This window comes from Fusarium oxysporum, chromosome VI, assembly GCF_013085055.1.
Source record: "Fusarium oxysporum Fo47 chromosome VI, complete sequence".
NCBI lineage: Eukaryota > Fungi > Ascomycota > Sordariomycetes > Hypocreales > Nectriaceae > Fusarium > Fusarium oxysporum.
This window is the reverse complement of record NC_072845.1, coordinates 4,049,770-4,070,501: the sequence shown is the minus strand read 5'-3', so window position 1 is coordinate 4,070,501 and position 20,732 is coordinate 4,049,770. Positions and strand designations below refer to the sequence as shown.

The 20,732-nt window shown below is 49.6% G+C and overlaps 5 protein-coding genes across 5 annotated transcripts; 3 read left to right on the top strand and 2 right to left on the bottom strand.

The window, feature by feature from the left end:
- Positions 1-1,439: 1,439 nt before the first annotated feature.
- Positions 1,440-3,548, top strand: FOBCDRAFT_321149 (and other transporter-domain-containing protein; the record flags this gene model as incomplete). The annotated part of the gene is made up of 5 exons (XM_031185496.3): positions 1,440-1,636; positions 1,691-2,064; positions 2,121-2,377; positions 2,430-3,350; positions 3,406-3,548. Exons 1-5 carry the CDS (start codon positions 1,478-1,480, stop codon positions 3,546-3,548), a joined length of 1,854 nt encoding a protein of 617 aa, XP_031036631.1. The 5' UTR covers positions 1,440-1,477.
- Positions 3,549-4,284: 736 nt separating this feature from the next.
- FOBCDRAFT_137876 (uncharacterized protein) lies at positions 4,285-5,433 on the top strand (the record flags this gene model as incomplete). Its single annotated transcript, XM_031185497.2, has 2 exons — positions 4,285-4,889; positions 4,938-5,433. The coding sequence occupies 2 exons, from the start codon at positions 4,285-4,287 to the stop codon at positions 5,431-5,433; spliced, it is 1,101 nt and encodes a 366-aa protein (XP_031036632.2).
- Positions 5,434-7,138: 1,705 nt separating this feature from the next.
- FOBCDRAFT_185808 (uncharacterized protein) lies at positions 7,139-8,367 on the top strand. The gene is made up of 3 exons (XM_031185498.3): positions 7,139-7,349; positions 7,403-7,860; positions 7,907-8,367. The coding sequence occupies exons 1-3, from the start codon at positions 7,244-7,246 to the stop codon at positions 8,255-8,257; spliced, it is 915 nt and encodes a 304-aa protein (XP_031036633.2). The 5' UTR covers positions 7,139-7,243; the 3' UTR covers positions 8,258-8,367.
- Positions 8,368-9,388: 1,021 nt separating this feature from the next.
- FOBCDRAFT_137019 (uncharacterized protein) lies at positions 9,389-15,904 on the bottom strand (the record flags this gene model as incomplete). Its single annotated transcript, XM_031185502.3, has 2 exons — positions 9,389-14,844; positions 14,905-15,904. The coding sequence occupies 2 exons, from the start codon at positions 15,902-15,904 to the stop codon at positions 9,389-9,391; spliced, it is 6,456 nt and encodes a 2,151-aa protein (XP_031036637.3).
- Positions 15,905-16,469: 565 nt separating this feature from the next.
- On the bottom strand, positions 16,470-20,480 carry FOBCDRAFT_137738 (uncharacterized protein; the record flags this gene model as incomplete). Its single annotated transcript, XM_059607986.1, has 1 exon — positions 16,470-20,480. One exon carries the CDS (start codon positions 20,478-20,480, stop codon positions 16,470-16,472), a length of 4,011 nt encoding a protein of 1,336 aa, XP_059467420.1.
- Positions 20,481-20,732: the final 252 nt, after the last annotated feature.

Below are 20,732 nucleotides of genomic sequence, written 5' to 3'. Positions count from 1 at the left end.
CGCTACGCGACAGGATTTGATCACGAAATTGAGTTGAGCGAAACATGGAAGGATCCTGGTCATTTTGGTAGACATTGGTAGGTATTTGTTACATAAATCTTCATGCCATAGTATGATTCTGAATACAAAGGAACCCTCGGGAATGACAATGACCACACAATGCTCTTCAGGGGAGTTTGATACTTTCGATTGAGCCGCAATTTGGCTAGTGTTGTTTGGGTTAGCGAGCATGGCTGGAAGCATCTCGACTATCGTGAAATGTTCCGATGAACCAGGGTGACTTATTAGAGTGTCATCGTCATCTTGAACGTTGAAGCCGCTTGTTGAATTTTTTGTTCCACCGATGATCGCGATCACAGTGAAACTTTGATCAACACAAACAACGACGATCGCATTTTAACTTTATTTATAACGTTAATGGTTCGTCTCAACTCAATTTTACTGCTGACATAAATGGCCCGGAACGTTTCAATAGCGGCAGGCTCGCCTACGGCTGCCCAGTCAATTGACTCAAGTCTCAAGCCACAGAGGGTAGCATTGACCATGCAAGACATGAAATGATCAATCCTCAACGACATTGACCGAGATACCCGAGCTCAATCATCTCACCTTCGCCGACAAAATTTTCATCAACTCATCGACGGTCAACAACCTCAATTAGGCACCCGTATTCTTGCAACTCTCCGTCCCACTTAGTCCCCAACTCTTCCTTTCACATGGTTTCCAACGCCCGTTTCCCCCAAAAAGCTCAGACTAAATTCCTGACCTAAAAAACAGGCAGTGAAATAAACATATCAATGATTGGATCAATTGCTCAAGTGGAGTATTTCGGAGGATGGGCCAAGACTTCGCGGTTGTATCCCCATGGCACAACATGTGGGGTAAGCGGGGAGGACAAAGGAAAAGCTTGGTTTTTAGGGGAAGAAGGGGGAACGAATTTCGGTGCCTAAAGCCACTTTTTTTTCTGTTTCTCCGCATGAGATGGAAGCTGGGGATATCTCAGTAATCTTAGTGCTTCTGATCTGAGGTCGATATGCCTCATAACAACAGGGCAATCTGACAAAGGACCTGCAAATTGACAGCAATTGATCAGTCCGTAGAGAAGGAAATGATCTTCAATTTGCAGAGTAAACCAGCATAAGCAAGCAAAAAGTCCTGCACCGGTCCCACTCTAGTGATCTGGTCCAATGAGCGCATCTTCTCCGCGTTGATCCCACGGGGTAGCACACCTCCAACACATTCCTGGCGCGTGGTGATATCATGCCGGCCAAGACTGTTAACCTGCTGCCTGGGCTTGGCAAGGGTGGGCATCTTCGGATTGCCAAGTTTGACCCCAGAGGGTTGCCAACTGCCGTGCTTTAAATTTAAGCTTATATATAATACAGCCTCAGGTTATGAAGATCTTGTTGTTGTTTCAGCAGTGTCTCTCCTCTTCTCTTTCTAACTGTCCTGACTGTTGATTTACTGGACTTTAAACATGGATGACAAGGATATTTCACCTGGCCACGGTGGCTCGTCTTATGATGACAAGACCGTTACGCCTCCGCCTGAGAAGGGAGGTGCTGAGATTCTAGAGCATGCTTCTCAGGGTCGTCGCCACTCCGTCGCTCTCAACATTGTTCAGAACCCTCTCCAGGTACATTCAACCCGCAAACCATCTCAATTTTCCCATTACTCACCAGTATTATAGAGCAAAACCAAGGATCAAGTCGTCGCCGACGCTCGCGCCTTTGCCGAGTCCAATGGCATGTCCGAGCATGTTGACCTCTTCGGCCGAGCAGCTCTCATCGCCCGTGACCCCGACAACTTCGAATCCCATGACCTTCTCGACGACGAACGCGCTGCTCTCATCTATGAGAGAGACCACAAGTGGCATGGGTCTAAGATGCTGTGGTACTCAATTGGTCTTTGTGCCGTGGGTGCTGCTACGCAGGGATGGGATCAGACAGGTGCCAATGGCGCTAATCTTTCATTCCCCAAGGAGTTTGGCATTGATGGCAAGGGACGCGATGAGTGGATTGTTGGTATCATCAACTCCATCATCTTCCTGACTGCTGGTCTGATGTAAGCTTCAAATTTCACCTACGACATCCTGACTTCATCTGACATTCTGTCTCTAGCGGTGCCTTTATCGTCGATCCTCTCAACCACTACTTCGGCCGACGTGGAGAGATCTTCATCACAGCCTGTTGCTTGGTTGCTACCCCCATCGCTTCAGGTTTCGCCAAGAACTGGCAAGAGCTCTTTGCCATCCGTTTCATCATGGGAATTGGTATTGGTGCCAAGAACGCTACTGTGCCTATCTATTCCGCCGAGATGGCCCCTGCTCGAATTCGAGGTGCTCTCGTCATGTTCTGGCAGCTTTGGGTCGTCATTGGTAAGACGCCTCTCACATTCTCTCAATCAGGCCGGAGTACTAACAGCGATAGGTATCTTCCTCGGTTTCTGCGCCAATGTCATCGTCAAGGATATCGGAGATATCGCCTGGCGTCTGGAACTCGGCTCTGCTTTCATCCCCGCCTTCCTCCTCGCTGTCGGCATCTACTTCTGCCCCGAATCTCCTCGCTGGCTAATGAAGCACGGCCGCATCGCCGATGGATTCGTCTCCATGTCCAAGCTTCGAGCTCACCCCATCATCGGTGCTCGCGATTACTACTACTCTTACATCATCTACCACGAGGAGCTTCGCGAGAATGCTGGCGCTGGTTACTTTGCTCGTCTTTGGGACTGCTTCGCTGTTCCTAGGATTCGACGTGCCAACTACGGCGCTAGCACTGTCATGTTGGCCCAGCAGATGTGCGGTATCAACATCATCTCTTTCTACAGCTCTAGTATCTTCCGAGAGGCTGGTTACAGCCACGACGAGGCTCTGTACGCTTCTCTGGGTTACGGTGCTATCCAGGTCGTCTTCACCATTCCTACTCTCTTCCTGATTGATACCAAGGGACGACGATTCTTGACTTTGGCTACCTTCCCTTTCATGTGCATTTTCCTTCTCGCTGGTGGTCTCTCACTCCTCAACAACAGCGACAACCGAGCTGCTAACATTGGTCCCGTCGTTCTGTTCGTCTACCTATTCACCATCGCCTACTGTCTGGGAGAGGGACCTGTCGCCTTCCAGTATTCAGCCGAGGTCTTCCCCACCATCCAGCGAGAGCAGGGTATGGCTTGGGCTGTCTGCATCAACAACACCTTCGCCGGTGTTCTTGGCTTGACATTCCCTCGTATGAAGACTGTCATGACACCCACTGGAGCTTTCGGCTTCTATGCTGGACTTAACCTCATTGCCTGGGGTATGATCTTCTGCTTCGTTCGTGAGACGAAGCAGATGACCCTTGAGGAATTGGATCGTAAGTTTTCCCCACTATAATACCAATTAGATACAGTTACTAACACAAAATAAAGAGGTCTTCTCCGTCCCTACAAAAAGCTTCTTGTCTCATGAGACAAAGGTCTGGCTGCCATATATCTTCAAGCGCTATGTCCTTCGCAAGGACATCCCGCGTCCTCCTCCCATTATTGAGAAGGGCGAGAAGACACTCGCATAATTGGTGGAATAGCTTGGGCTGCTGTCATGTATATAAGTAGCAACTATCCTGAGTCTGGCGGTGGATAATCCATAGTGTAATGGAACCATGAAGTAACATCATATGCCAAAACCGGGCCAGAACAACATAAGTCCGTGACTGGGTAACAGTTCTTAATCGTAACTGCAGCCAATAGGAAACACAATTGGTACCTGTAATTGCAGGGCCTTCAGTATGTTCATAGGTTGCTGGGTTCTCATTAGCCAGAATCACGAGCTGTCACGAGGATTCTTTCTGAAAAAGTAACCCCTGCCAATTTTGAGTTCAAGCTGAGCCTCGTTACGAGTCGCGAATATAGTCAACCACGTAATGCGACTGCCCACTTCTTGTTCTCTTTAGGAAGGCCAAGTACGAAAATGACGACTAAGCAGAGTCGGCGGGATGAGGTCTATCCCACCGCCCCTCCGAACCGCGCGCGTCGATAATCAATCGTGCTCCTCATTGGAGGAATCGTAGAAACATGGGGCATCACGTAATCCCGGTACTCATATAAGCCATCATGCGAGATCGGCATTGACAAACTCTATCCACGATTTGGCCGGAAACACCGTCGCGGTGTTTCCGACTGAGATTGAGTTATGTAGCGTAGGCTAAATCAAGTTTTCGTATCGGGGAACAATTGTATAAAGACCCAATGCCCGTTCATTAGTTCATGCAAGTCCAGAGCATCATCTTCTCACCATTCAATCCTATCAATATGAAGCATTCTTTGTTCTCGCTCGCCTTTCTGGCTAGCTCTGTCATGAGCTATGACCAAGTCCTCGGATTTAACGAAAAAGTCGAGGTTGAAACAAGAAGCCTCGATGAGATCTACAAAGCTGCCTTGAAGGAGGGAGACACCGTCACCCTCTGGCACGGCGGAGATGCAGTCAATCAACAAGCCGGTCTGAAACAAGCTTTCGAGAAGCGTTTTCCCGGAATCAAGCTCAATGTCACTGTCGATCTCTCCAAGTACCATGACGTCAGAGTCGATCAGCAACTCGCTGCGGGTGGAAAGTCAGTTTACGTCGACAGCGTGATCCTGCAGACCTTGAACGATTACCCGCGCTGGGCTCAAGAGGGCGCTTTGCTCAACTACGCCCCCAAGGGCTTTGATCAAATCGATCATGCTTTCAAGGATAGCACGGCGTATTGGTATGGAGTGTATATCTTCTTCTGGGCCAATGCATGGAACACAGAGAAGCTTCGCGGTATTAAGGCACCCGCAGAGTACACCGATTGGCTTCGACCTGAGTTTAAGAACAAGCTCGTCCTGACTTACCCCAACGACGACGACGCGGTTCTTTTCGCCTTTTATCTCATGTAAGTTCCTCACGTCTCTCACGGCGATCCAAGCTGACCAGTTTCCAGCATGCAAGAGTACGGAGCTTCCTGGTTCGAGGATCTCCTCAAGCAGAACCCTCGCTGGGTTCGTGGAACGGCAACTCCCGGCGCCATCATCAGCCAAAAGAACGCCACCGAAGCTGCCTACTTCGCTGCTGGCGGAGGTTTCGGCGAATCCAAGCCTCTCAAATTCTCCCAACCTACAAAGGGTAAATATGTCTCTTGGTCGCAATATGCCGGCATTCTCAAGGATGCTCCTCACCCTGAGGGAGCCAAGCTTCTTCACAACTTCATCCTTAGCGAGGAGTACCAGACTGCTATGGGTACTTGGTCTGTTCGTCGCGATATCGCCACCCCAGAAGGTTTCCCCGATCTTCGCAACGAGACTGCTACCAACCCAGCTGAGTTTGCGCGATTTATGAAGGACCGTGGCTTGGTTGAGAGACTTCGATTTTGGTTCGAGGCTCGTATTGGTACTGCAAAGGGTGTTGATCCTATCAACGATCCTATTAACCAGGGGTAGATGGAGGCTTCTGGTAGTTCCGAGTCGCATTTGTGTTTTTCTTTCTTGTTACCTAGCTAGCAGATCGTGTCGTGTACATACTACTCAAGTCAGCTGAGTGAACTCTTAGTCTGTATTCCAATTAAATCTTTTCTCACAAATATCAAGTACTTCGGCTTAAAAGCCACTCGTAGGAATAGTCAATTGAGCGCGGTATCGAGCATGGGGATGAGATGATCGACACAACTCAATTACAGCCTTGGTCGAGTGCCGTGCCAGAGAGTGCAACGAACTCTTTCCTTTCAAACAGGAGAATCGAAATCATTTTGTCGCGCTGCGTATCTTGACTAACAGGACCTCTTCAACCAACAGACTCGAGAATGATTCCAAACGCCGATTCAGCTCGCATGCCTTTCCGATCTGGGCAAGATACTGCCCATCCGCGACGTTTCATTCTTGCACAGCCCTCTGGCCCTCAAAAGTTGCGACAGGTCAGTGACCTCGCGATAGAAGCCAAGTCTTGGAACTTGACACAGCAAACGTTCTGGAGCTTGGGGTAGCAGTTATGACGCTTTGACACAGATGGAACCGCCTCTTCTTCAGAGTTAAGCTATGAGCGTCTAATTCTTAACTTAATACTTAGGCAGGAGAAAGCTGAATGTGTCAAGCCCAAAAAGTGGCGGTGAAACGTTGTCAAAACGGGGCGCCAAGTGGCTGTTTCAGCATCGTGAGACTCCTGGTGGAGTGAAAGCCGAGTTCTGCCGGCTCGGCACTCGGCCGAAAAGATTAGGTGCACATGGATTCGCATCCAGGAAGAATAAACTCAAATATGTCTAAGAACTTAGAATAACGCATGAATTGTTTATAAACGACAGAATGTGTTTGCATAAACAGGAAGGTTTATCACTGCTCACATCCACTAGCAACAGCATATCACTTTTCAGGAATTAAATAGAATCAAGTAGCGCAACCATGACATAAGCAACGAATAAACTGCAAATGATGAGAAGAACAATAGAAGACATCAATACTTCGGCTTAGCCGCCATCGCTTCTCCTTTGGTCTTGGTCTTTTGTTCACGAAGAACTGCGCCTACCTGGTACTCTTCGTTTCCGGTTTCATCACCAAAAACACGAACCTACTAGCGCCGATCAAAGAATATTCTCTCGCAAACAAAGCCATTAAAACTCTTCGCTAATTGCGCGTTAGTCCCAGGGTTGATCTCTATTAATAATACGCGGCGGCCGACGTGAGGAATCACGAGTTCAAACGTCTTGGTGTTTAAAAACCTCGACACAGACAAAAAAATCTGACAAACCAATCGCATTCACTAAAAAAGCCAAGAATTCTCCGAATTGTTAGAGTTGAGAGTTTCACGTGTCAGTTTTCTGGGTGCAACGTTAGATCCGTAGGGGGTCTGAGCGAAACATGAAACACCAAGATTTTTGAAACATGGGTGAGCGACTTGAGACTCGTGAACTGAACAGAATATGTGGCTGTGAGAGGCGTTGAGACAAATGGAAACGATGACCTGAAGCTGAGGATGGGGTTTCTCGTGATGCGATTTGATGATCGCTGATGATCAGCGCTGGGGAGGGCATGGCGAGCCGACAACCGAGGAGTTTGGTATCAAACATCAAAACTGATGATATAGACGATAATTTGTATATAAGAGTATGTTTGTTCGACATCTTGGAAAATAATCCAACAGCATCTCAATCATCTTCTCTTCTCTTCACTTCCTTTCTAAGAAAGCCTCAAGTTAGCCCTGGCGGCTCAGTTTCAGCAACACAAACTTTAATAATCCTTTTTGATCTATACAGCCTTCAAAATGCATTCCCTTGCTATTGTCTCCGCCTTCTTCGCCATGGCTTCTGCTCATGGAGTCGTTCTCTCTGTTGAGGGAGCTAATGGAGTTACCATGCCTGGTCTTAGCAGTAAGTTGCCATCTCACCTGGTAGCATATAACGGAATCACTAACAATAGACAGTTGCTGACGGAACTCCTCGTGATTGCTCAAGCAACCGATGCGGTTCTCAAGCCGACACCTCCATCATTCGCGATCGTGAGATCCGCAGTGGAGAAGCCAGCGCTCTGGGCAGGACCCAGGGTAACGGACCTGTTGACGCCTCCGTCATGATCTCCAACTTTTTGGGCAGCGGAAACGCTAATAACGTCCCTACCAACAACGGCACTGAAAGTGCTACTGGTGTCGAGGACGACTTGTCCAACTTGCCCAAGGGTAACAACCAGGGCAACAACAACAACCGACAGAGGCGTCAGTTGGGTAACTTCTTGGGTGGACTCTTTGGCGGTGGCCGCGGAGGCGGTGGTGAGAAGACCGAGACAGCCGAGGAGACTAGCGTTGCTGCTACGGCTGGAGAGGGAGCCAGCAAGGGCTTGCCGACGGCTTCTGATAACGGAGAGGTTACCATGACTTATAGACAGGTAAGTTTGATCCATCTTTCATAAGTTCCTCGACTAACTCCCTCAGATCAACCAAGACGGTGCCGGTCCAATGACAGCTGAAATTGACGCTACATCCGGTGGCACTGACCCCGATGCCTTCCAAACCGCAGAGGTGACCCAGGATGTTCCTGGAATCGGCATCCAGGGTCTCTCTCTCGCTACCAACACCGATTTCCCTCTCAAGGTCCAGATGCCCCAGGGAATGACCTGCGAAGGCTCTGTCGGAGGCGCCAACAACGTCTGCATCGTTCGTGTTCGCAACGGCGCTGCTGCTGGTCCTTTCGGTGGCTCTGGTGCTTTCACCCAGTCTGCTGCTTCCCGAAAGCGTGCTATTGCTTTCCGTCTCAAGAAGCGCATGGAGATCGTCCGCTACTAAGTGCTTGATGAATATGTATTAGAGACACTGGAAGTTGAGAAGATAGTTGAAGATGGTTGTAGATAGTTAGGGACCTGTCTCTTAGTAATACATGTATCATTACTCCTCTACTAAAGAATGCTTGAAAACTCTCTAGCTTATGTGCTTATGCAGCTAGGAACATATTGCCCTCGTATCTTTTCCTTCCAAGCCTCAAAGGAAATAACCTCGTCCCCCAATTCAACAGAGCCCACTGGCACCGCATCTATCTCCTCCATGTTTCGCTTCGGTACCCAATAGTGTTCATGTTCCTTACTACAAACAGGCCCCTGTATTCCCTCTTTGAGCTTCTTGTAGCACTTATCATCTAGCTGTATACTTCCACTCTCGCTCAGACACGTCCAAATCTCACTCGCAAAGGTGATATCGGCTCGACATCCATCACACCAGAAAAACGCCGTCTTAGGCTCGTCAGGCAACGATAGAAAGCTTCGAATAAACGTCTCGCCTTTTGCCATGGCAATTTCCATTTGGATGTCCTCTGCTTCATAACTGGCTACGGCCCTGGTATACTCTGCCCTGGAGATGCGGAGGGCTAGGCGCATCAGATCCATGCAGGCTATGTGGTTAGGAAGGTCTCGTATTACTGCCAATATGTGTCCGAGGTTGTATAGTGAGTAGAGATCATTGTCAGTGCGGTCGTCAGAGAGCATCTCCAGTGCTTCCGTTACACGCGGTCGCAGTATTGCGGTTTCCAAGCTCCAGCACCTTGAGCCGGCTCTTTCTCAGAGACGACACCTCTATTGGGTAGGATGCGAGGACTTGCTGACATTGGTCTTATCCTCAGGCCCAACAGACATGCCGCAATTGCAGCGCAGCTCCCATAGGCAATTAGGCTGATGAGAAGTGGAATACATGATGCGCTGTAGAGAGGCTCTCAGGCCTAGTAAGGCTGAAGTGATTAAATTATATGTATATAGTACATTCTAGAACCCAGAGTTGATAGAACCGGTATAAAGCATATATAAGAAGAATACGAGTGAGTAATGACTCCTGTCTTGGTGTATCCTTTATTATTATTCTTGGTATAGAAACTCTAAATAGAGTATGACATAGAAGAGTAGAAAATGCTTCTGAGTGTTTGGCTTATTATTACCTCCCCAGGAGCTCTTCAGCCCACTTTGGCCGATTCTTTACTTTCTGTACCATTTTGACAACGCATTGCATGTGTGCATGCCCCCTTTCTTCACTCTGTACGCTCTCAAGCCTGAATGTCTCTTCTTTTGCCTCCTTAACAGTAGGTATTTTGCCCTCCTTCAAGTTGGTGGAGCTGAACCCAACAATGTCAATCGTTGGCAGATCCTCTTCTGATGGGCCTGCTGGCTCTACTCGGAAGTCCAAGGCCAAAGCATGTTCTGGCATGCTCTCCGAGGCGATGGAAGCTGGATTGCTGCCTTTCTTGTATTGACCCCAGAGAGCTGGTGCGACCTTTTGTTTGAGAATGGTCTGGACTCCCAGCTCAACCGGAACATCCTTTCGACCTTTGGGGTGCAGTATCACAGTAAGATGTGAGTCTATGATAGCCGCAGCATCCTGCATTGGGCGTGCGTATAGTGATGCAGAGCCTTGAATCTTACTGCGAGGTGCAGCCCCAATAGTTAGTGACAGGATCGGGACCCTTGCTTGTACTTGGAACTCGAGATGGGTAGCACGGATCTCAACCTCAGATGAGCTTTTATCATCCGTTGCTGGTTTTGCGTCTTTGTGAACGGGCACAACACCTTTGGTGATATTGACTGTGTGATTCGATGATTTAATCGCGTCAGACTCGTGAGCTTCAGCTGGCATGTTCTTAACCATCCTCAGAAACTGCTCCCATGACAGAGGTGATGGCTGGATTGCCTGAGCTCCGAATGCAATGATGGCATCGTACTTCCAAAAGTGTAGATGGACGTGTCCCGCCATTGGAGGCCCATGGAGGTCAAGACGGGCAGAAAACTCTTTGGGACCTAGATGTATGCTGCAGAGCAACGCAGGGATATTCACCTCGGCCCAGAGTGAGATACCAACTTGGAGAGCATAGTTAAAGGGGTGATAGTGCATGAAGAAGTCTGCCCAAGCGCTGAAGACAACACGAACCCAGCCCTTGTCGACGACCAAGTCCATCCTGCCACCACCCATGGCGACCTGTGGCGTGATGGCAAAGTAGGCTTCACCCGAGATATAGATCTGGGAGTCGTATTGCCAGCGTATGCCTACACGTGAAGAGGTGACAGGATAATGAGATGGTACCGCGTACTGACTGTGGTAGCCACCGACGGTAAAGACAAAGTCGCCTTGATGCGGAGATCCTGCTAAGAAAATCTTGAAGCCAAAAGCTCCTGTAAGCCGACAGGACGGGTCAAGGATGAATGACCTGGGCGTCAGCTCTCCAGCTACTAGGATTGTGCCATGCGTAGGGTCGATTTCCGAAGCAATAACAATATCCAGGACAAGAAAAGCTTTGTCCAAAGACTTGCCCTTGGGAAAGACTGCTGTAGCTTGCCCGATGACGGCAAATTTGGGCTCATCGGCCATAGTAAGAGCCACAAGAATCTGTGAATCTATCGTCTGAAAGGCCTTGAAACCGACACCGGCAGCCAACCACATACTGCCAGGCTCAGTAGTGACCCAGCCACCTTTATCTCGGCTGCTGAGTGTCTCCAGGTGCGACGTCAATGATCCTGTTGGTTCTGAAATATTGCTGTTCATCGCGATGAATGGGAATTCAGCTACTTGCGATACAGATGGTAGCCTCAGTGTCGAGTTGTAGCCGAAACCACCGGTGAAGCTGTTGTACTCGACACTACCTATGGTAAATAGGGTCCCACGAAGCGCGCCAAAGGCAAAGACAGACTTGAGGTGACTCAACTTGTTTTGCGTATACATACCAGCCGCAGTGACTGACCACTTGGCGACCGAGACAGCCATGGCACCCATGAAACCTGTTTCGGGGTCTGTGTCTTTGCCGAAAGGAATAAGCAACCCCGACAGTCGAGTATCAGGCTTTTCGAATTCAAGAGCCATGCCTCCAATCAGAGCCTTGAACGTCAGGGCTCTGAGGCTGTCTAGAGTTTTGATACCCTCCAAGTCGGCAGTGAGAGTGAGACCTATGAGTTTAACACTGATTGGTCCGAAGGTGAGGGTTGCATCGAGAGAAAATACGAGGGTGCTAAATGAATCGCCAGAAATCGATAGACCGATGCTGTTGATAGATAGAGGACCGAACTTTCTTGATATTGGTGCTATTGTCTTTTCTGAAGACTGTGTTTCGTCGGCCATCCCTGTGTCGTTCTCGCCCTGTTTCAGACCTCTTTGAACCAGACTCTTTCTATTTCTTTTGACGACATGGTCGATTATCAACTTTCGCTTTCCAGCGCTTTGCATAGTGACTTGAAAGTGAATGCCACGAGGTATGCCAATCGCTCCATCTTTGCTCAGCAACGGCTCAGACTCAAAGATATTGTCATTGAGAATGCCAACCTCCGAGTCACTCAGATCCCGGTTCGTCCACACAACACCAAGCTGGTCAAAGGGCTGTTCTATCGTACCTACAACAGGGAAGTCTGGGATACGACGGATGGTAGGCATAACGACACGGAGTAGCTGAGCCGGTCCGGTATCCTCTGCTGCGCCTAGCACGCGTTCGTCGCTGGCTCTTGCGAGAGCACTCAAATTCGCAGATGCCACGGAACGAAGTTGTACAAGCGTGATAGCAAAGCTGTCAACTGATATGGTTAGAGAAAAGATGACGTGGGCGTTGTTCGTTTTGTCTGAAATCTTCTTGCATTCGAGTCTGACTTTGAGCTTATCGAGAGGGAGTGCCAAGTTGCGGAGAAAGCCAGGCAGCTCGGTCTCGTCGATAATATCTTTGAGCAGGTTCACTACTCGTAGAGTGCCTGATTTGGAACCCAAACCCAAATGTGCGCTGAAAAACCAACCCTGCGACTTTGCTTGGTGTTGGTATACGAAATCGAGCTCCGCAGCAGGGCCGGACTCATCTGCGCCAAGATGCATGCTACCATCGATCTTGAGTGACGTGCCGCCGTCGTATTGATGCTCGATACCAGCACGGGCCACGTATATTCCGCCCATCAGGTCCAGAATCGCATGATTGGAGCCATCTTGAGCAAACAGGTTACAAAGATGGGCCACTCTCAACTGCTCGATAGTTGCGGATGCCAGCCACTCATGCCGCCGGTCATTCTTCCGGTAAGATACTTGCACGACGATGGGTACTTGAGGTGGCTCTGGAAAGCTAAAGCTAGGCCCGGCTGGGAGTGACAGTGTCAAACAGGCTTCTAGCCCAATGGTAATGTCAGTTGACCCTCCTTGACCCTTTAGTGGGAAGATGATGCCCAGATCCAAAGTCACTCGTTCCAAGCCCAAAGCTGGTGCCAGGGCCCGGTCTTCTGAACCAAAGAGCCCAGCAACGTTGGGATCAGACTCGAGAATGGTATGAAATGTGGCGCTTGTTCTGCCATGGCTGTAGCCCAGGGCCAACTGAACATCTGTGACCACATTTGGAAGACCAGGCGGTATATGCGCGTCGTTTGGCAAGCGAAGCAAACTCTTGAGTGGAATTTTGTAGATAGGATTAGGTGTAAATGGGGACGTCAGAGTAGTTGTCTCGTAGAAAGGGTGCAATGCCAGTGGACAAGAAGGGTTACCCCATAAAGGTATTGGCCAGGTCTGTGCTGACAATTCAAAAGACCCTTTGTTCAAACGTATAGTCGCAAGAAAAGGGACAGGCGAGGTGCTGCCGAAAGATGCGTCAACCTCGACTGATATCTCGAAAGATGAAAGATTCCTGTCTTTGTCAAAGGCGACAGCGATCCGATGAACAGAAACACATTCACCGCCCAGGGCTTGCGACAAATATTCCCCGAACGAAGGGCTTTGTGATTCATGCAGAGACTGGCCAGACGAACCGCCTAGAAGTTGTAGAGCACGGCTTGTTAACTTTTCAAGGAGACCGGTGCTACTGACAAGCTTGAAAATTAGTTGGAAACCACTCTCCGAGAACTCAATAGAAGCTTTGCCCTCAAAAACAGGCAGATCATCTTCAGTGCTGCCCTCCCACTCAAGATCAAGTTGCAATCCTAGCTTAGATGACGACTCGCATTTACTGGGACCCAGGTCTTCGACGACGCAAGTTCCGACAACGTTGGCCTCCAAGATCTTGATAGGTCCAAGCTTGTCGCTTATGAGGTATTTCAGCTCACCAGTGGCATTGATGTTGTTGGGCCTCATCGCAATCCGCATGATGGTACGGGAGTTGAACTGTGGGATGAACCATATGCCGGAACGCGATTGCTTGTATGTTGATAGTTCGAGAGAGCCCAGCAGTTTGGAAACCAGTACGTTGGTAGATAAGGGGAAATTTATGAGACCGGCTAATTGCGCTATGGTGAGTGAAGAAGAACCATCTAACGCAAAAAGAACGCCCTGCACGTTGAGTTGGAACCCAAAAGGAGTCTGCCACGGTCCAGCCCCAGTCCCGAATTGTAGAGTGCGCACTGCTTCGTCCGTGGAAAATGACAGAGATGAATCTTGCAGATGACCCTGTGCCTCATCTTTGCTCAACTTGAGTCTAATGTTGGCCCCTGTCAGCGATGGCCTCCCCTCATTTCGTTTTCCAATCAGTCCGAGGTGTACAATGCAAGAAAAGCAGTGCTCAAACCATCTGGCACATGGAGAGTCCACCTTTGACAACACCTTGTCAAAGCTTGACTCGGCATTGGGCCCTTCGTCTACTAGACCCCTCATGAGGAGGGATTTGATCCAGTCCTCAACGGAGTTGAACCCGGGCGGAGTAGTGTTTGAAGCCATAAACCCTGGCTGAATATTGACGGTCGCGGGGAGGCCATATGTATCGACGGTGTCTCTTTCGAAAGCCCAATTCGCTGCGGAGGCCACAGCCTCTTGATCTGGAAACATGTATGCCCAGGCAAGGTCGTCATCGTTATCCCAAATCTGGGCTGCTTCTCTGATATGGTGAAGAACAGCCGGGTCCATGATATGCTCCGGATCATATGCAACATTAGGGCGATCCCCCATGGCAATTGTTCTGACCCATTGTAGACCCCGAGTACAGTTCATCCCAGGCTGAATGGCATGGCCATGACGCTGCCGTATTATCTGCTGGATCTGATGGACTGCCCGCATACGATACTCAACTTCCGTATTTCGTGGATGCGGGGGGCTAGGAGTATTGACCATTGGGTGATGTGGATGAGCATTAACAATGTTATCAAAATTGGCCTCAGTGTCGTTTAGGAGATAGTTGAGCAATGCGAAAGCTTTAGCATCTCTCAATGCATCTCCATAGCAGTTCGCTAGATACCCTGGAAAGAAGTTACCGTCAAGACCAATAAGCCGGGCTTGAATGGCCAGGGCCGATTGGCCCCAGCTCATGACAGTTGCCGGATTGCAGTCGATAAGCTTGAGCCTAGTCGGGTGCCATCGTAACCAGTAAGGGTATCTTGTGCAGAGGATCGAAGGTCGCGACATGTTCCGGTACTCACGGTGATCCGCCAGCGCAAGGAAGCAATAGGCCACCGCGAAGCCTATGGTTGTTAGCTCTTGGTCCATGCCTGCTTATTCGTTGGAGCGAGTTGCTTGCTTACTTGGGTGGCCATACTGCCGTCCGGCGGAGATGACGAGATATTGTAGATTGTGCAGAAAAGACTCTTCAGTGGTAGAAAAGTGCGAGCCGTGGTGGCCGGCCTTGACGACGTCGAGATGAATGGATCGTCCCCCTTCCGCACCCAACCAGCCCATCATTGCCTCTTCGAGGCCTTCTTCGGCATCCCCGCCAGTGTAAAGTGAGACACGCATCTGCCAGTTGTCATCGGCTTCAAAGGGTATAGGCCATATCACCAGCGCCATGATAGATGAAGCGTTTTTGTCATTCCGGTTTCTGTTGGTCCACGAGGGGTCGGGCGCTGCCCACCCGTCTCTAAAGGTCATCCCGTCTACTCCATAGATGAGAAATATCGGTCTTTTGCGATCATTAAGCTCTGGTGCGTGTTCATAGACCTCGCCCAGAGACTCTTCCAAATCGGGAGGTGGCTGTACAGTATTTAGCCGCCCATTTTCCTCAAGGTGCTGACACCCAGTGAACAGATTGTAGCCAATAGCATATGTACCGATAATGACACGGCAGATTGGATCCCAGACCACTCTTGCGCTCCGAAAGAATAGGAGGTAGTTTCTTCCTCCATCTGCCAACTCAATTTTGATGTTGGGAAAGTTGTGACTTAGTGATTTGGCAGCTTTCGAAGGGCAGTAGAGCGTCGTTTCGTTCCAATCAACATATGACATTGCCACATTGTTCGCCCTATGATTTTCCCAGTCCTGATACAACATTTGCATGACACCGCCGTAGTGGTCATTATCCCAGTGTGTTACCACAATCGATCTGAACCCGAATAGGTTGTTAATTTCATTGCGTATTTTTGCTATGGCTGTACTGACAGCGACATGAGCTTGAGGCGTGCCACCGTCAATTAAGACTGCGGCTGTGACATGGTTCGAATGTCTGGACTTGAGAATGTGAACGGCGGAATCCCCCTGTCCGACATTGATGAAGTATGATACAACGGCATAATTCTCGTACTCGTTCATGTTAAGATAACAGGCAATGCTCGATGCTAGCCCCGTAGCCTGAGATGCAATGAGGAGATAGATTTGGGTAAAGGAATTGAGAGTTAATTGTGATCCAGCTGTCTTTAGCATCCGGAGTATTACTGCGGGTGTATAACCGGAAGATAACGGACATTGCTACCTAGAGAGGACGAATCTGCATGAAACTATTGAAAACGGGCATGAGAATTGGCTTCGCTGTCACAATGGCACTACGGAAAAAAGTCTAAATCAGGCGGCCTACAGGGCTTTGATAAGCCGCTATACGCGAAAAAAGAACGAGCGGCATGCAGGCTCCGGAAAATATAAGAGGGTCTGGGAGTCAGTCTGTACTGTGTGGGGATCCAGGCTAGCGATTGTGGCATGGGTCAGATAGGTTAGGTTACTGGCAATTAGAGGTTACTACCCTAGACCTTCTCGGAATACTAGGTGTCCTTTTTTACCTCAGGTATTGACTTGCTTGTACCAGAGGTTAACACGATGTGTGTATGCTACTACATAAACTCGCGAACGATTGTTCCATTGTTCCACGAATTAGAGTTGCCTACTATCTAAGTTTCGAACCTCTTAAATCAGACTTTACAACGACATAACCTTCAATCATTTCAGTCTTGTTTGCCGCCTCAACATTAAGTGTTTTGTCCAGTGGCATAATAGCAACTTCAGACCACTTTGTCTCCATCTCATCATGTACTTGCCCATCTTGTTTTGTTGGCTGCAGCCACCGCCATGTGTTGGACCCCTCCCCACCACCTAGGGGCATCTGCACACTTGGCGCCGCATCCTTCTCGTCCGCCTTTGTATCTGTATTGTCCTTGTCTGCCGGCAGCGGTATAGCTGGTACCAAAATGGGACCGATAGCGAAGAAAGCGCGCATTGTACGCAAAGCATTGTCAACAGGCCAGCGTGGTAGCGATAGAGGGGTCACTGGGAAGAGTGATCCAGAGTAAATATGGATTGGCGTCTTGGGGTCGACAATAGTGCTGACAATGACTAGCTTCTTACGGTGCTCCTCATCGAGGCTGCCTCCAAGCGTACTTGGCAAGAAATAGGGATTCAAAAGTAACGGTTGTGGATGCTCACTCTCGTCCCGGCGATCGTTCATAAGACCGCTGCTTGACATTGTCAAGCGCCTCCCATCACGAGTAAACGAGGAAGCAATCTTGCCAATGTCACCTGATGAGGAAAAGGTGCCAACCAACCCGTCAAATGCAGCTTGGTGATTCCCTAGCGCAACAGGGAAGCTATAATCACTTAGATTGCGCTCGGGATTTACACAGGACAACAGAGAAGCATCCTTCAGCGGCGGCGCGCTGAGTTCCAGAGATACACCAACATCTGCAATGCAGAAAGGGCGTCCAAGAGCAGCTGGTAGAGCCTGGTCAAAATCGGCGCCTGTAGCTGACATGTTGTCGCTTGCACCGGCGAGCATATCGAAGAGAGACCAACACGTCTCAGGATCCCGGAGCGCAGCTACCAAGATTGGTAGTCTTCCAGTCGGAGGTGGCCGGATAATAGCCTTGTTAGGTCCATCAGATGGTGTCACTGTACCTTTACGGAGCAGCATCTCGATGACAAACTCTCCTTCTGGATCGTAGACTTGGATGCTGTGATTGTGGAAGTTTGGTAGTACCCACGCCCAGATTGGGTTATCCCACTCGGTAGCAACCTGTCTGATAAGAGTCTTCGAGCTTTGTATATTCTCATTGGTAAGAGGTTTGAGGAAGTGAGTGTTGAGTCGCGCTGGCTGATTTATTCGCGGTGGAATTTGGAAGAATTGGCATGATCCGGCAGCTCTCTCAGCCTGAACAACGGTGTTGGGCCAGTAGAGAGACGGATTCTCATTCTTCAGCACGGGAAGGACGTTGCAAGATAGACTGGGTGAGATGCTCGGATACATTGCACCGTCACCTTCGGGCCCTAGACCAATGCCGGACACAACCTGGCCGAACTTATCAACAATTGCGAATTTGGTAAAGCGAGCTTGACCGTGGGTTACAGGCTTGAAGGGGCTGAATTGGCTCGTGTACTCTGGAGCCAGCGGTGTCGAGAGGCCATACGGTGCCAAGTCTGCTGGGCCATTTTCCTCCAGCTCCTGCAGAAAGTCCGCCTCAATGCCGAGAACGGATTTGACGATGTTATCATCTGCCTTTGGGCGCGGGTGGTGACCCCGTCGTAAGGTTACAAGATGATCGGAAAGACCAGAAAGGCTGGCAGAGAAGTATTCTAGCCCTCCGACTGCTTTGAGCATCTCGTCTCGTCGTCTTTCATCTCCAGAGCCGCTCACCGGTGTCTGAGAGAATAACTGCTCAAGTCTTGCTTGGAGCGACTTGCCAGGTTCTGGAAGAAACTCTGTGCGTCCTGTTATGACACGCATATCATTTCCCACAGCGCTGTCTGCCGCCAGTGAGACTCCGCCATCAGTCGGAATGACGTATCGCCACCGTCCGGTATCTTGGTTGCTTTCTAGTCGCCAACGCTCGAAGGGTACGTGGTAGTATTCTAGTTGCCATTCAACGAACAAAGGAAACCAGCCTTGTGTATCGTTCATGTCCTCGAAATCTACGTAAGGATTCTGCGCACCTCTTGGTGAGGGGCCATCGAGCTCTTGTAGAAGTGCTGTCACAGGTGCCGATAGGTTGCCGAGCTTATACTCAAGCCAGTCCTCGGGGTAGACGGTGGAGTGAGTGGCCTCTGGACATATCTCAGCGGCTAATCGTACAGGCAGCACATCATTGAAGTTATTTGGCCAGCCGGATTTGGCGCCTGCGACGAGTACATTTGGATCTTGGTGCTGGCCGAAAGGATTCGTGGGAACTCCTTCAAGTTTCTTGCTTCTAGGAAGAAGCGCCTCGAGCTCGCTCTTCGAACTGTTGACTTTGTCATAGTTTGTAATATAGCAACCGCTCAACTCTTTTAGGCGTTTCGCAATGTCACGAGATTCCTGTTGAATCTTGTTTCTCAATGGTTGCTGCTTGTCTGACGGAACATTGCAAAGACTTGCTGCATTCCACCAGCAGTTGAAGAGACATTGCATAAGCTGCTTGCGTTCTCGAATGCAAGTGTCAAGGACAAGCTGTCCTTGGTTGAGGATGTTTAATCTAGGGACGAGAGTTGCCACGACTTTGCTCATTTCATTTTCCTGAGAAACATCTTTCGCATCGTCCTTTGGAAAGACCCAGACTATGCCCTGGGGCCTGGCTAAAAATGACTGCGACGCGGCATCTTCAGCAGCCTTCCTCAAGGAGTCAGGATCATCTTTGTCAGCAAAGATGCGCATGGCAAGTTGAGACAAACCAGAGTGTGTAGTGGCCTGTACTGAGCTACTGCGACCTACTGCGAGATGGAGATACGCTTCGAGGGCATCCAGCATGTGTGTGCCTATAGCGATAGGCTGCTCTGCAGAGATAGCTCGCTGTAGTGAAGCGGCAGGCCAGCGGAGACCTTGTGACTCGGCTCGGTTCCATCTAACATTCCGTAAGATGCCCTGGGTGAGAGTGCGTCCACCAACAGTCGCCGGTGAGCGTGCAAAGTCAGAGCCTACGGACGAATCTTGGTCGACCTTGAGATGAAGCGCGTCCAGGAGAGTCTTGTTAGTGATGGAGATAGGTTCGTTGGCATTGTCGTATCCAATAACTCTATCAGCGTCGATAAAGGTGAATGGGTCGGACTCCTTAGGCCAAGAATGAAAACCAATGACGGAATAGTCGACCAGTTCCTCGTCGATTCCATCAAGGTTGTCAAAATATGTGAAAACTCCCATATTGTGAGGCGCATAATCAGCAAAATACTCATGCCCCAGCTCAAAGGCATTGAACGGTTCACAAAACTCTTCCCGGGCCACCTCCTCAGGTTCAGCTGTGAGCGGCCTGGATCGTCCCATTCGCAACAGGAGCTGTTCTTCAACCGTCCTAGAAGTCCTAAAAGGGTCCATGGCAGGGCAGGTTGTCGATTCAAAGTCTTCGGCCATATCCGTATCGCTAATATTTATTGTACGGATGCAATTACTCTCAACCAGAATATGTTTGGTCAGACTTGGGCTACCGCGGACCTTGCGGGTGACTATCCAGCGATCTGGGGCAGGACGGAACTGCACAGACTGATCATGGGTTGACTGAGCTTGCGGATCAACATGACACTTAAAGCCTGCAAGAACCCTGCGAGAATCCCACTGCTGCATACCATTACCTTGAACTTCTGATGTTCCAATCAAGGCGCTCTCTGTTGCCGTGATAGACGTGCGGTAGAGTCGCGGGAGACACCAAGACAGGTAGATACCGCAGCGCTCAGGACGCATCTCCCCTGTGATGGGGCTGATGAAGCGCGAGCTATACCTGGCTTGCATACGCCAGTATGATAGGTCCAAGTCGTCCATTAGACCGTGAACCGGTGCTCCAGCTTTGGGATGCCGAAGTAGAGTTGCGTAGTCAGGTTCGATAAGAGGAGCGAATTGAGCTGATGTCTGAGGGAAGTCTTGAGCAACAACCAAGGCTTGTACAGCCATTGGCACAACAACTGTGAACTCGTTTCGAGCCGAAGGGACGTGTTGAGAAGTCATGATGATAACAAAAGAGATGAATCTTAACACGAAATATCTCTAACAGGATTAAGAACAGGACTTGGTGACATCGTTACAGCTTCAGTAGCTAGCTGATTACCTATATCAACAACAAGAACAAGATGAGTGGGACAGTGCGCATAACCAATTCTCTCACAGTACAACGATGAGCTTTTCAACGAACTAGTGATGTCCTGCAGGCAATAGTTCCATGTCAGCAGCGCCACTACCGGGCCTAGAATGTCTAGCCCC